General features: G+C 51.5%; 2 protein-coding genes across 4 annotated transcripts in view; both read right to left on the reverse strand.

Moving 5' to 3' along the window:
* LOC149347906 (uncharacterized) overlaps nucleotides 1–7,313 on the reverse strand; it is a 109,813-nt gene extending 102,500 nt beyond the window's left edge. The window contains exons 1-3 of the mRNA XM_089587686.1: nucleotides 7,154–7,313; nucleotides 3,393–3,464; nucleotides 2,498–2,689 (exon numbers count right to left, since the gene is read on the reverse strand). Coding sequence (XP_089443812.1) covers nucleotides 2,498–2,689; nucleotides 3,393–3,409 — 209 coding nt within the window. The 5' untranslated portion in view covers nucleotides 3,410–3,464; nucleotides 7,154–7,313. The remainder of the gene's footprint in view (nucleotides 1–2,497; nucleotides 2,690–3,392; nucleotides 3,465–7,153) is intronic.
* LOC149347907 (uncharacterized) overlaps nucleotides 2,702–15,433 on the reverse strand; it is a 33,248-nt gene continuing 20,516 nt past the window's right edge. For 2 of the 3 annotated variants that reach the window (XM_089587735.1, XM_089587734.1), the window contains exons 5-6: nucleotides 12,714–12,817; nucleotides 12,085–12,118 (exon numbers count right to left, since the gene is read on the reverse strand). In XM_089587735.1, the coding sequence (XP_089443861.1) occupies nucleotides 12,745–12,817 (73 nt within the window). In that variant the 3' untranslated portion in view covers nucleotides 12,085–12,118; nucleotides 12,714–12,744. Of the gene's footprint in view, nucleotides 7,329–8,871; nucleotides 8,976–11,944; nucleotides 12,119–12,713; nucleotides 12,818–15,433 lie in introns of those variants that run through there. The other variant, XM_089587736.1, reaches the window with a different exon arrangement.

Raw genomic sequence — 15,433 nt, forward strand, 5'->3', positions numbered from 1 at the left:
TCGAAATTCACCGCCGTGGCCGGGATTGAACCCGCTTCTTTTGGGTCAGCAGCCGAGTGCCGTAAACACTGAGCCACCGCGGCGGGGCAGTTCGATTTTGAGACTACGTCAAGCCATTATTTCATCTGTACACACCCAGATTCACCGGCAGTGAGATTCAGCCAATGTGATTCCAATGGCAAATTTCGGGTGTCCTAATCATATCTGAGGACATGCTTCATATGCCATACCGTGTGTTGGCATCCTTACCCTGCAGGGCCATACACAGCCATTCTTTTACAGAGTCTGGGTGAGGCACCATTTTCTGCGCATAAGACGTCGTCGAAATGGCGTTTTTTTCCATGCGGGCACACATCGACAATTCCCCATTTTATTGGGCTTTGAACCTCCGGATTAGTGCTTTCGGACTAAAACTTAGACCACCTGGAGTTATTTTAATGTGCACTGTCACGACCCAACTTGAGACCCGCGATGATAACGGTGGCGGATTCAACAGCGGAAACTTCGAAAGGTCGTTTGACCCCCAGGATGACCCCACCAAAAAGAATGACTAGCTGGGAAGTGGTCGATGGAGCTCTTCCCATGCTCGGCTCGGTGCCAACGACCTTCCCTTCTAGAAGTGACCGACGATACGACAAGGGAAGGATGCACCTCGTCTGAGAAGACCCGGAACGAATCATAGGAAGCCAGCGCAGCTGTGGCCGCGGCGCCATCAGGCCACGCCTGTGTTCGATGGACACGAGCTGCTAACAGTATTGTTGCATCGCAGTGCGGAAGAGCTGCAGACTTACGTTTCCTCCTTGCCAGTTCCCATGGGTGTACTCTACAACAGGTGTCTTCGTTTGCTGTGTTGTGTAGTGCCGATCTTTGTGTCGCGATGAATTGCCGCCTGGTGAAAGGGCGGAGCCTTGGGCTATTTAACCTGCGCCCAAAGTGAGCACGAAGGCTCTGGGCCTTGGGTAACAGGCTCATCCAGTCGCTCGACGCTTTGAACTCTTAATTTTTGTTTCATTGCTTTTCTGCCTTTCTTTATGTAAATAAGTGTCTTAAAAAAGTGCCATTAAACCTGGGTCGGCTTGCACGAAATAAATAGGGTTGGTTTGGTTTATGGGGTTTAACGTCCCAAAGCGACTAAGGCTAAGAGAGACGCCGTAGTGGAGGGCTCCGGAAATTTCGACCACCTGGGGTTCTTTAACGTGCACTGACATCGCACAGTACACGGGCCTCAAGAATTTCTCCTGCACAGAAATTCTAGCCGCCGCGGCCGGGATCGAACCCGCGTCTTTCGGGTCAGCAGTCGAGCACCATAACCGCTGAGCCACAGCGGCGGCACGAAATAAATAAGACCGGCTTCTTTCCAGTCTAATCTTATTCGCGGTCTAAAAGCTCTCTCGGTTTTGAAGAAAGGAAAGGCGCATAGCTGGTTCATTTTGTCAGTGGACACCTCAAATGCACCACGAAATCCGACTAAAACATTGAGTTACCGAACTTTCAGTCGGAGTTCGTGGTGCATTTGAGGTGTCCACTGGCAAAATGAACCAGCTATGCGCCTTTCCTTTCTTCAAAACCGAGAGAGCTTTTAGACCGCGAATAAGATTAGACTGGAAATAAGCCGGTCTTATTTGTTTCGTGCAAGCCGACCCTGCTTTCCCTATCCCCAACATTCGAAGCTTCAGACTGTTCCTCATCCCGGACGAGCCCCCTTGGTGATGCAACAACTGGTCATGCTACCCGAGCCATAACAGCACTGAGACAGCGCAGCACACGGACGCCTTTCGACTTTCGCCTGCCTTAAACGCAGCCGCCGCAGCCAAGATAGAACCCGTGTACTTCGGCTCGGCAGCCCGCCTTCTCAAGCAGCGGCCGAGAAATCAGAAGCGAGGTACACTGCATACGGTAACCTCTCCAGTATGGAGTGCACCCAGATCCTCACGGCTGCCAGGAACACTCGGCAGCGGAGGAAGCATTAGCGGTGCACGAGGTTTCACTTGGAGTTGTCGTTGATCAGAGCCAGAGCCCGCAAAAGCGCTGTGCCGAAAGGGTCCCCAAGTGCGTGCCCTGACACAGTTTTCCCTAACATGAACATAATCGTCTTTCCATCATGCGCGACATCACTGCGTTAATCATTTTCACAAACCAACTAGCGCAGATCACTGAACCCGCCGCGGTATCTCAGTGGCTTTGGCGTTCCGCTACTGATCTCAAGGCCGAGCGATCGACTCCCGGCCCGTGCGGCTGCAATGCGGTGGATGCCACATGCAAAACTGCCCGTGTGCTGTGCGATGTCAGAGCGCGTCAACGAACCCCTGGTGGCCGTAGTTAATCTGGAGCCAATTACAATTTTACAATTCATTTTTGCAGATCACTGGCCGTGCCCTGCGGTTAAGCGATTGATATCTCCGTGCTTCATAAATAACTACGACGTCACCGAAGGACACGGCCCAATCACGGGCGCAAGATATCTGGCACCAGACCTGCTACACTTCCTCCTTCTCACCTGGGACGCAATCCCTTCCTCCTCCCCAGCGTGCTGCGGACACAGGAGGGCGGGTCGGGACGTGCGTCGGCGTCGCGGCCCACACCCACGTGACGAAGGCACGGCCGGAGCTCGCTGTGCTGCTCCCGGACCCCCTCCATTGCCTTCGGCAGCGAGCAGTGCATGAGCCTGACGGAAGACCGGGCCAGCCGCCTGCAATGCGACACAGAATAGCGGTCAGCCGCGGTAAAAACAACGGATGCAAGGGTATTCCCTAAGCTGCCACAGCCGGGGTCCCCTGTTTACACCTCATGCAGCCGCCTGCATGCCATGTGACACTGGATAGCGCTCAGCCGCAGTAATGACAACAGACGCAAGACTATTCTCTAAGCTGATACAGCCGGGGTCTCCTGTTTACACCTCATTAATAAAATTACAGTACAACCATCTTTTGCAGGGCGCTTCAGAACGGTATCTGATACTTCGGATACCTTACTGACTTTCCTCTCCCACTGGTGTCATTGCTATTCCTCTCCTAGTGGTGGCTGGAACTCCGAGTGGTCTGCGCTAGAGACACCATTCCGTGAACCTGTTTAGAGACGTTCTCCTCGAATGTGAAATACGTACTGCCCTGACAGAACTGCTGAAGTGTGCTGTGGTACGGAAAGCAGGCTGGCGGAAACAACACCTATCTTGGATGAAGAGTAAACGTTAGACGAAAAGATAGAAAAGAGCCCAGACAGAATACACGGGCATCAGAGCGAGCTCCCCAAGAGTAAGCGACGCCAAGGCCTTGGACCCAGCGTTTCACCGGTGTTTAAGCGGCTTTGTTTAATGCGCTCTACATCAAGGACTGCATCGCAGCGCACGTGCCGGCAATGCGCTCAACTCAGGAGGCGGTGCTCCTTCGCCTCACCTGTGAAAGTCTCCCATTCTTCCCAGTCCCAGGATGACCCAGGTGGGACGAGCGTTGGCGTCCCAGGAACACCTACGTGACGGAAGCACTAAAGCTCACGTTGCCTCGCGGCCTCCTCCGCTATGTCCTGACACCCTCCTCGCCCCATTAATGCTGTGCAACTTCGGATGGTATGATACAGCTCTCCGTTCAAGCTGTCCGGTGGTGGTGGTGAAAACTTTTTAATAAACAACAGGAGAGTTTGCAGAACAAAAATGGCCCTTTACATAGGTGGAGTCCTTAGTCCGGGACCCCGCTGGACGAGGCCGCTACTCGCGCCCGTTGGACTAGAGCCCTTTGAGACTCCAGCCCCGAGCAGTTGAGCAGGGCTGCCTCCCATGCCTCTCGGGAAGGGGAAGGATTGGGGGGAAGGGAAGGATTCTTTTGACAGGCCCAAACCATGTGGAAGGTATCGGAAACTTCCCCACAGTGAGGGCAGCGCCCATCAATTTTGGGGTCGAAATGTTTCACTATTGCAGGACACAACAGAGTGTTGGTCTGCAAGCGCCTCAGAGTTCGCTCATCAGCTTTACTCAGGCCCTTAGCAGGGACCGGGAAAAGACGATGGCGTTCGCAATAGTCGTCCAGAATTTCTCTGAACCGCAGAAGCGGTTGCACAATCTCCGAGCCGGAAGAGCCTGGGTGAGGTGCCCGGTAGGTAAGCGCTCGGGCAGCCGCGTCCGCAGCCTCATTACCTCTAACGCCCTGATGGCCTGGTGTCCAAACTATGCGTTTGGGCGAAGGGTCCGATTCCCTCACTGCGCGCTTTAATATACTCCAGGCTGAAGGTGAAATCTCGCCAGCCAGGTAGTGTTCGGAGATCAGGGCAGATACTGAACACCTCTGGTCTTGAGACGCGGCCTTTGAATTCCCTCTCCGTGAGTCCCTTAACTCCGCCCTTCTTCCAGCAGAGCTTCTCTTCGCTCGCACTCCGCAGATGAAAAACGGTCCTGAGCGAAGCAAGCTGTCTTTTGTAGCGAGAGCTACACTACCCACAGTCTCGCCATTTCGTCGTGCGTCTGGAAGGAGAGTTGTGCGCAAGCGCGTGGAGCGCAGTGACGTCAGAGCACGGAGCTGGTGTGCCGTGCCACACGCCTCACCTCGCCGGTTATGCGCATGTGCGAGGAGCCGAGTGATGTCAGAGCTGGTGCGCCCTACTGCGCATGCGCAAGGGGAGGGGACGCGCTGCGGTGTGAGTTACAAGACGGGAGTGATGAAGTAGCGGAGCGCCATTGAGCGGCTTCGCAAACATGACAAGGTCAACTCGTCCGACCCTGAGGTTGTGGCCTGGGAGCTGGCTGTCGGGAAAAGGAAGAACGATCGGTGCAAGGCAGAGAGAGCAGCGGAAACGCCTGGCGAGCGAGAAGAGCGCCTAGCCAAAAGGCGACGTCGGGGCGCGGAGCGGTCGCAGCGTCGCGCTTTGGCCCATCTCGGTGAGCCGTCTTCCGAGGACGTGAAGGCTCGCCGCATCACCCACCACGTGATCAGACTAACTGAATGTTACCAGGGAGGAACTACAGCTCTCGCTGCGTATAGCCAGGCATAGCTGAGCAAAGCCACTGCCATTTTTTATGCGAAGCATACTAAAATAGCCCAACCCAGCTCCTCGAGCGCGGCGGTGTCGTTACCATTGACCTTTCGTGACCTCCATGTCATACCACGTGATGCGTGACGTCACAGCAGATGAGAAACGGGGGCCCAGCTCGCGCCGTCGCGCGAGGCGTCGCGACCAAGGAGGACCACGTGATGCGTGACCTAACGACATAGGAGAAACGGGGCCCCAGCTCGCGCCGTCGCGCGAGGCGTCGAGACTAGGGGTGTGCGAATATCAAATTTTTCGAATACGAATCGAATACGAATACTTAGTTCCGAATATCGAATCGAATTTCGAATAATCAAGGACATACGCATTTAATCACTACAAAACATTTATTTGGGCACCGACGAACATCACAGTTCAACTATCGATGATTAAATGAACAGAAAAGGTGTGTGTGGCTACACAAAAAGTATCAAAGTCTCGAACATTATTCTTAGAAGAGTGGAAATATCAGAGAAGATGGCTAGTACACAGCATTGATTAAGGCTAGCTTGCCATCAGCACAAAAGCGCGTTGTTGGGAGGACGTAAAAGGTTGTCGTGAAGGAAAACCAGCTGCACCACATGGTCAGGCAGAAGTGGTTCCCTTCTAACTGAAACGAGTCCTCCAGCCACAGAAATTGCGCTCTCACTTGGCACTGACCTGGCACGTATTGCGAGGTACTTCATGCACAGCTCTGACTATACCAGCTTCGCAAGTATAGCCACAAAAAAGCCCACCAGCGCAGTCAGCTACGGCATGGCCCTTGGAGGAAGAAGGAATTTTCCTTCCGTGTAGGCACCGCCATGTTGTTATGTATCTGTCGATAGGGCTTGCGGATCGAAATGAACGCCGGTTCTCACAATGAATATTCGGCTAGATACGAATATTCGCGTCGTGTCGAATATTCGAAACAACACGAATACTTGGATTTCGAATCGAATTCGAATACTAAAAATATAATATTCGAAATATATTCCAAAATTTCGAATATTCGCACACCCTTAGTCGAGACCAATGTGTTTCCTGCTTCTGCCGCTAGGTGCGCTGTAGTGAACACGTGATGCTGGAGCGGCGGTATACAAGGGGGTGCGCCTGCCTCTGCTAGGCGTACACGGGATAGAGATGCCTCCTGGAGACAGGGCTGCTCGTTGGAATGAGAAGCAAAGTTGCGGCGTGCTACAGAGACTGATGAAGAGCGTGAAGAACGTCTAGCCAAGCGGCGTGCTAGATATGCAACTCGGCGACAATATGCTTCGCATCTGACTAGGCTTAACCTAAGCTAAGCCTCAGCCATTTTTTTCATTGCGAAAGCAATATTGCTAGCACTTTTCTGCCGTCGGCGGAGGTCGTTCCTTCGCTGTCACGTGGCACGACCACGTGACAGCGTGACGTCACGACCAGAGAAGAGCAGGGGCCCCAATTCGTCTCTTTGGCCGTAGTCGTTCCTTCGCTCAGCGCGGCGGCTACCACGTGTCGGCCTCCTCGGCCCGCCGCGTAAGGGCGCTCGCTAGGAGAGGATACGGGGCGCCGCAGGCGCGCTCCGCTTAGTCATGTCTGAGAGTTGTGCAAGGCGTCGCTGGAGCGACGTGCTGTGCGCAAACGCCGGCGCCGTGCCGAGGAGACAGATGAAGAAAGAGAAAGGCAAGAGCGGTTGGCTAAGCAACGCGCCTATGCCGCAGAATGGCGAGCCCAGCGGCGTTCTACAAGTTCTCTTTCTTTCAGTCGCAACAACAAGGCATCGCGCCGAACGGGTGGTGGCGTTCCTCCCTTTTACGGTGCGGTTAGGGTGTCCAAAGAGATGACAAAGAATTATTGCGCCATTTCCTTTCCTCGAAAAGACGGTAGCTACGCGTGAGCGCTGTAGACGCGGCGCACTGCGTTCCTTCAGTTGGAGGCGCTGCGCGCTTTCGCAACCTACCAGGCTTAACCAAAGCTAAGCCCCCGCCAATATTTTTAAACTGGAACTTCCTACTCGGCTGGTATAAAAGTATTTCCTAAAAGGTGAATTTGGGAATATGGTTTACTGTATCGGAAGGATATTCTGGAGCCCCTTCGCTGATGAGTGCATGCCTTGACGAGAAGGCCCACAGCACAGTTCCCGGCGCGCATTACCCTCTGGAAAACGGCAGCTCCCACTCACCGAATACAGCTCGCAGGTCTCAACTGGAAGTCTTCCTGCTGTTCGGCACGTGACGCTTGTATTCCAGACGACCCGGACGATTCCCTCTGCAGTCTCCGCGCAGGAATGCAGAGGGCGTCGCGAACGTTGTCCGTCCAGACGTCGAGGCAGGCACAGTCACTGTCCCTTATGAACCCTTGGTTTAGAGACGAATGCATACGTGTTAGTTATGCAGCACTGAAACGGTTTACTACAGTCAGCTCCAACTCAAGTCCGGAGTGAAGTTCCGCTCACATTTAGGACCGCCGAAAGAAAATCCTTCGTGACGAAAATATTGTTGTGCAAGCTTTTGCTTTCCACTGAACGAGGAGCCAATCAAGAGACTAAATTATAAGCCCAAGAATTTAGATGCGTCTCGATTGTTTGATGAAGTTAGGCATTCAGAAGCTATTGTTCGTTCGCTGTTGTGGTTGTACAGCCGCGTAAAACAGGACGCCGCGTACCGTGGCCCAACGTTACCAACAGTTGCATCCTACTATAAAAAGAGCATGCTTTTCGTTCTTTTTCTTTCTCTTTTTTTTTGGTGCAGCCATCCAACGCAGTGTGGATGCTCGCTGTAATATGTTTTTACGCGAAGCATACTACTTTAGCTACCACTTCAGCCCTTCACCGTGGTTATGCGCCTCCAAATCACGTGATACATGACGTCACACCACGTGTCACGATGACGTCACGACAACGACGTCACACCACGTGACACGATGACGTCACGACAGTGGAGAAACGGGGGCCCACCTCGCGCCGTCGCTGTGGTTGTGCGCCTCCAAATCACGTCATACATGACGTCACACCACGTGACTTGATGACGTCACGACAGTGGAGAAACGGGGGCCCACCTCGCGCCGTCGCTGTGGTTGTGCGCCTCCAAATTACGCGACACGATGATGCTTCGCATTCTCCAGGCTTAACCAAGTTCAGCCTCAGCCATTTTTCTGTTTTCTTCCCGCAATCTTTTAAGGCGAAAGCCTTTAATGGCTCATACTGTCGTGACCAAGACATGTTAGCAAATTTGTCCGCGTTTCAGATTGGTCGAAATGGTCGTGACGTCACTTCGCGCGAATTTTGACGGGTGTCCGCCGAAATATGTGAGACAGTGCGCAATTTCCTTTCCTCAAATACAATTTTCGACTGGTGTCCACCGAGGTATGCGAGACAGTTACTGCGTAACTTCCTTTCCTCAAATACAATTTCCATTTTCTCCATTACGGCCCCTCTTTCTCTTTCTTCTTTCACTCCACTTCCTTCCTTCCTGTACGGTGCGGTTCAGGTGTCCACCGAGACTACAGAATTACATCGTCATTTCCTTTGCTCAAAAAGCGTTGCGTTCAAAGGGCAACGCATCGCGCCGAAGGGGTGGTGGCGTTCCGTGGACTCCCTGGGAGCGCTACAACACGCTGTCGCGTTCCACTCCCAAAGGCAAAGATTAAGCGTCATTAATTGGAAGGTAATTAATGCATCAACAGAATGTGAAGTGAACAATCGCGTAGCAGAATGCAGCACTCAGGCTTTCGCCTTTCACCACTGTAGCCGCTAAAGTTCCTCGTAATTTTTTTCTCTTCTGCCCTTCAATACGAAGAGAGGACCGCTGTTTTGAGCAGTGCAAGCAAAAGTTCGAAATTGGCCACCCGGGTTTTAATCAGGGGTGGTGGTTACCGGAAAAAGGCATCCCCACCACGTACCTGCGCGGCGATGTCGGAGGAGGACCTCTGTTACGCCAGTCCCCTGGTTGCCTCCGTGACGCCGCACGGCCACTTGCCAGGACGTGCTCCACGCCGGTGCTCGCCTGGCCCCGGGACACCCCCGAAAAAATGGTTGCCGGCTGTGAGATTTGGCCATACGTTGCTAGGGCGTCGCTTGAGGCGTCACCATTTACGTCACTGTGCTCTCCCTCGTTACATATCGGTTATAAGCACTGCATAAATTAAATTCTGCAGAACAGCAAGCAAACGTGAAATTCACGCATGGAACTGATCTGCGCGATCTGAAGCTAAGCTAACCGCGCACAAAAACGACCAGACTGCTATAGTTTCGGATTGAAACAGGGCACAGACGTAAAGCTTATGCGATCGCTATTTACGGCGTGGGCCTTTGACAATCTGTTATGCCGCTTATTAATCAATAGCTCGCTATACGTCAAAGGAGTGGGCCTTTGACTTAGGGCGAGCTATTAAAGCGGCATAACAGATTTCCAGTGAAATAAAAATGGCGTAAACCGGACTCCTGACGCCACCCGTACTAGCGTAGACCTCCTTCCGTGCTCTAGAAGCTGTAAATTGTAAACTTCGGGGCTTGACACCTCGAAGCGACACATGAGCCACAGGCGACATTACAATCTGCATTCGGGAATGCTCTTTTCCAGAAGTAAAAAACCTGTCGCTACCCATGAAGAAATGGTGTTTTAGGATAGACAAAAGCTGAAATATAAAACGTACGCTTGCATTACGATTGGCAAAATATGACTGAGTCCCGCTTATTCTCTGCACTCCGGGCTGAAAACAATATAGCTTAGAACAAACCATTGCATATTGGATTGTTCAACTTCCGATCTCGAAAGCTATGCAGCGCTAAGTGACGACGGACACACGCAACTTAGGAATATCTGTGGCAAGGTGTAACCCAATCGTGACTGGAAATGGCTCTTGGAAACCACGATCTGTACTTATTTGCCGCTCCAATGAAGTAAACAAATGATGTGCGGTTCAGATTTCACACACGTGGATCTGCGCACTACTGCTAGGGTCTATTCGATTCTCATTCTTTGCTTGATGTGCGCCTCTGAAGCAGAGGGTGCGGTTCCTGCTTTTGCAAGCTGCCTTAAAGGGCAACTGACCAGGGTCAGGACACTTTTGAAAAACAAGACTACTGCATAGATGAGGCATCGAAGATAACCTCTGCAAAATAATGGAGGCATGCGTGCCCCAAAGCTGAAAAATTTCAAATCAAAGCCCGCTCGTTCTTTCCTTCCACAAGCAAACGACCTCGTCCTCTGCTCTGGCTCGTTTGACGTCAAACAAAGCTTTCGCTCAAGGCATCCCATTGGTGCGTCGTTTTGACCGGCGGGCGAAGGGTTGGCGTAGCCCGGGCATCGCGTCGTCTGCTCGTCAGCGCCTTGCATTTTGGCACATGCCTAATGCCCGCATGAAAGAAAAAAAAACTGAGGAGGGAGCGTCCGGCGACAGCCTCGAACCTGTGTCATAAAAAGTAAATAGTAAAACGGAGAGGACAAGAAAAAAAACGCGACGAAACACCGCGAGGAGGCCCAAAGAGAAAAATATTGAGGTGTTAGGATACCGCCGCTCCCTCTCCTCAAATCGACCCTGTAGCAAAAACCAAGAAAACAATTCTTTTCAAGGCGGGACCATGACGTAGACATGTGACGCACTCCACAGACACCACGCCTCCGGCTTACATCAGAGAACGAAGGGGTGATTTTCCCTTGCGAAGCCCACAGGACGAGGCGCGAGGGACAAAAATCTCGAGGAGTGAACAGTAGAAGAGCATGGCGAAGTAGCTTGATTGCGATGGCTGTAAATACGCTGTTAACGAGTCTTTCAAAAAAAATAATGCGGCCGCGCCTTTCGGGGACGACTCGTCGCTACCAGAGGGGAAGAAAATATTTTCGACCTGGAGGTGGGCAGTTTCCCTTTAAAACATTTTGCACAAGACATCTACGCCCATTGCAGGTCAAATGTCTCTCCCATGTGGCCACCCTAACCGTACAAACTTCTTAATCTCATCCACACACCTAACTTTCTGCTTCACCCTGCTACGTCTGACTTCTCTTGGAATCCACTCATACCCCTGTCAAGCGCGCAAAATAAAGTGCACTTACGGGGAGTGCACTTCAGCCTCCCGAGTGCACTTTACTCTGCGCGGTGCTAAACGGGAAAGGAAAGTGCACTCGTAGTAAAAAAAAAATGGCGGCAGAAAATGAGCTGAATTTCTGAACAGGACGATGGAAAAGAAATAAAGACTCATAATATCTGATTGCTTAACGTGACAGCGCAAAAAAAAAATGAGGTTCAACAGTTTTTAACGATGAAAACAAAATGAAAATAGAAAGCCAAGACCAGCCAAGCCTATCCAGAATTTTGACAACAAACAAGATGGCGGCGGGCAGCGATGTTGCGTCTGATCACGTTTACTTGTTTTGTTGCTTCGCTTGTAGCTATAACCAACGAACTTTTTCTGAAAACAGTGTTATAGCACGTAAAATAAAGTTGTAAGTACTTTTTATGCACTACAAATTTTGTAGCATTGGAATCGCTGGCGTCGAGGCTACGCACTCGGCCAGCAAAGTGTTGTCCGTGAACGCACTCCCAGCGAAGTGCACTCTACCGCGAGTGACACTCGCTTGCGTCGTTTAGATGCGGCAAAGTGTACTTACAGCGAAGTACACTCTCCGTAAGTGCACTTAACTTGCCCGCTTGACAGGGGTATCAGTTACCCTTAAGGACCAGCGGTTATCTTGGCTTCGCATTAGATGCTCTGCGCAAGCCCATTTCTGCCTCTTGATTTCGACTAGGATGCCGCTAACCTTCGTCAGCTTCGCTGGCCACTGCACGTGAGCACTATGCTATCGCCGCAGCACATCACGCCACACATTAAACTGCCACCACCCTGAGATCACAGCGCCATCTGTGGCAGCAACTACAAAACAGTACATCTCGGGTTTTGATTCGAGGCTAACAAGGCGCAATGGTTCTGTTTAGGTTTCAGCTCAAACGATGCAACACCCCGTTCTCGACCTACCTCCATTCGGCAGCTGCTGGTCGGGACGTGCTCTACTCTGCAGAGTGCTGTAGGACGGTGCGACCTCGAGCGACGCACGCCGTCGGATTGTGGCAGCAGCCTGCTCTGCGGGACCGCCCCATTCCGCCCGCGGCATGTTCCGGAGAGAGTGGCGATGGGACGGCACCAGCGGACCTGCATCACCGCGTCGCAAGAAAGCTTGCTTAGAAGAAGCGGTACCGAGGAAAACGACGTCTCCACTCCTACACGCTTAGAAAAAGGGCTGTAGTACTTACTAGCTTTGGGGTAGTAAGTGGCTGTTACATATCTTACTACCTTGGTTGTAACTGCAGAACTGCAGTCAGTAACGAGTAGGTTAGCAGCAGTTACTAACCCATTGAGTTAGCAACGGCTGCTACCTGCAGTTAGTAGCGGGAAACTAGCCGTATTTAGTGAAGAAAATGAAGAGAAACGTATAGCAATGAATGACAAACACAGAGTTCTCTTTTTGGAAACGTCACACCTCCTTTTGCAACCTGCCTTACTGCGTAGAGCACTCGGTCCTTCACAGTGTTTACCAACGTTTCCTGCGATTCTCAGTATGTCGTTTGATAGAAAGCAAATCGCTGCGAGTTCTATTTGTCAGTGGACGTTCGCTTTTTTGCAACCAGACTCCTTACATTGGTGGTCACCGTTGAAGAATGAACATGGAACCTTGCGCGCTTCGGAGCTGAAAGCGGCAATCATCAGATGCAGCGAGTTTCCTCCTCTTTCTACCATGATCACTCACCCTGTAGTGTAACGAAGGCGGTGGGAGTGCCTCACTCTTCTGGATCATCCGCACGCGACGCTTGTATTCCAGACGATATCCGGTGGGGTTGCTCACCAGACAGGCTGCACAAGGTGAATCCTGAAGTGAGTCTCCGTGATTTCACTACGGTATATACAGGGTGCTGCACCTTAGACTTTACACTCAACTCTCAAAAATAGGCTTTTGTTGCGAACGCAACACTACGCGAGTCGCCGAGCTGAGGTAAGGCCATACTGCGCATGCGCCAGGAGCAGTGAAGTCACACAGCACACAGCTGGCGCGCCGCCCCCGTCGCTGCGCGGGTGACTCAGAGGTGCCACCACCGCGCTCGCCAGTTGCGCATGCGCAGTAGTGGCGCATAGCTAGCGTGCCGGGGCCGCCGCCGCTGCCGCGCGCTCTCCATCGCCTCTCTCTCCTCGTTGCTTTTTTAAGACGAAACCCTTTAATGGCTCATACTGTCACGACCGAGACGTCTTAGCAAATTTGTCCGCGCTTCACATTGGTCGAAATGGCCGTGACGTCACTGCGCGCGAATTTTGACGGTAATCCACCGAAATATGTGAGGCAGTTTTCCTTTCATCAAATACAATTTTCGACTGGTGTCCACCGAGATATGTGAGACAGTTGCTGCGTATATTCCTTTCCTCAAATACAATTTTCCTTTTCTCCATTACGGCCCTTCTTTCTCGTCCTTCATTCACTTCACTTCTTCCCTTCCTGTATGGTGCGGTTCAGGTGTCCACCGAGATGGCAGAATTGAAGCGCCATTTCCTTTCCTCAAAAAGCGTTGCGTTCAAAGAGCAACGCATCGCGCCGAACGGGTGGTGGCGTTCGTGGACTCCCTGGCAGCGCTACAACACGCTGTCGCGTTCCACACCTAAAGGCAAAGGTTAAGCGTCATTAATTGGCACTTAATTAATGCACCAACGGAATGTGAAGTGAACAATCGAGTAGCAGAATGCAGCACTCAGGCTTTCGCCTTTCACCACTTTAGCCGCTAAAGTTGCTCGTAATTTTTTGAAACACTCCAGGTCTAACAAAAGCTAAACCACTGCGAATTTTTTTAGTTTGAACAGCGCTTTTTTCAACATAGCATTGTCAGCGGACCAGTTCGTCAAAATTCAGCTAAGACGTACTAACTAGCAGGCTGGTTAAGTAACATCGAATAGTTAACATTTTAACTACTGCTGTTAGGCTACTCAAATTACTGCCACGTGTGTAGCTCGCCGTATAGGTAATGCCCAAATCAGTTTCTAGAACTTCGAAAACGGAGTTACCCTCGGCGCTGTGGCACAACAAAATGCGGCCACTTCGACGAGTTACGTGCACTGGAGAGGTTGCTCTGCCTGCAAGCTTCCTGAAAGCACATGCACTTCGGAGCGATGTAGCCACAATTTGTTGAGTCACAAAGCCGAGGATAACCCCGTTTTCTGAATTCTAAAAAACCGATACGTACATTTAATCACGGTGGGCTGCACGCCTCTCAGTAATTAAGGAGCCTAACAGTAACAGGTAAAAAGTTAACTATTCAGTATTAGTTAACCAGCCTGCTAGTCAGCACGTTTTTCCTCTACTCTGATGTACTACACTGCTGACAATGCTATGCCGAAAAAAGCGCTCTTGTAAATCAAAAATCCTATTAAGCATGAAATGCTTTTAGCCCCCGTTGTCGGCAGTGTGGTGACGTCACGCCGAGACCTAGAGCCATCATCCGGGCACTGAAATCCACTCATCCGGGCACTGAATTCCCGTCATCCGGGCACTGAAATCCACTCATCCGGGCACTGAAATCCACTCATCCGGGCACTGAATTCCAGTCATCCGGGCTCTGAAACGAGCACATCCGGCCACCGTACGAGACTTAACGAGATTTAACGAGACTCTCTAAGCCCTCCTACGCGACCGGCATGCAAGCACCGGTTGGTCTCCAAACCAGACAAAAAATAACTGCTGCCAGTGCCTTCTCAATGTTTATCAAGATATCAGTGGAGCTGTGGGTTTGATAATGCACGGAATTATAATTTCCGATTTCTAATAAGGCGTGCAAAAAGCACATAAATACCACGTTACACTTCGTTGTCATTAGTGATCCGGGGGAGAAGCGCTGCGTTCAAAGGGCAAGGCATCGCGCCGAACGGATGGTGGCGTTCCTCCCTTCCTTTACGGTGCGGTTCGGGTGTCCACCGAGATGGCAGAGAATTACTGCGCCATTTCCTTTCCTCAAAAAACCTTGCGTTCAAATGGCAAGGCATCGCGCTGAATGGGTGGTGGCGTTCCTCCCTTCCTGTACGGTGCGGTTCGGGTGTCCACCGAGATGACATTAGGCCCGTAAACATTTCATGCTTACTCTACTCTCGTTTACGGGAGAGGCAGAGATTTTTTTTTTAAGAATTCTGTAAAATCCTAGTTGAAACACCCTGTACATAAACCTTGTCAACGTATACTCATAAAACTCCTCCAACACCATGCACAACTTCGGCTGCTCTTCGCTGCACGGGGGACCCCGTAAAGTTTCGATTTGTCGAGAAGCAGCTCTTAGTAATTAACGCAGTTAACGCACAGAGCCGTGTCATCTCGACAGCGCTTAATTCCAACTTATTCCTTCCCGCGTCTGTGCTGGAAGAGCGTGTGAATGAAGGAAAGAAGGCTCAAGAAGGGAAGAATTTGGTATTGTGCGGCCCCAAAATTGCTTCCGCTGT

This window comes from Amblyomma mixtum, chromosome 4 (assembly GCF_055824585.1).
Source record: "Amblyomma mixtum isolate Tamu chromosome 4, ASM5582458v1, whole genome shotgun sequence".
Classification (NCBI taxonomy): domain Eukaryota; kingdom Metazoa; phylum Arthropoda; class Arachnida; order Ixodida; family Ixodidae; genus Amblyomma; species Amblyomma mixtum.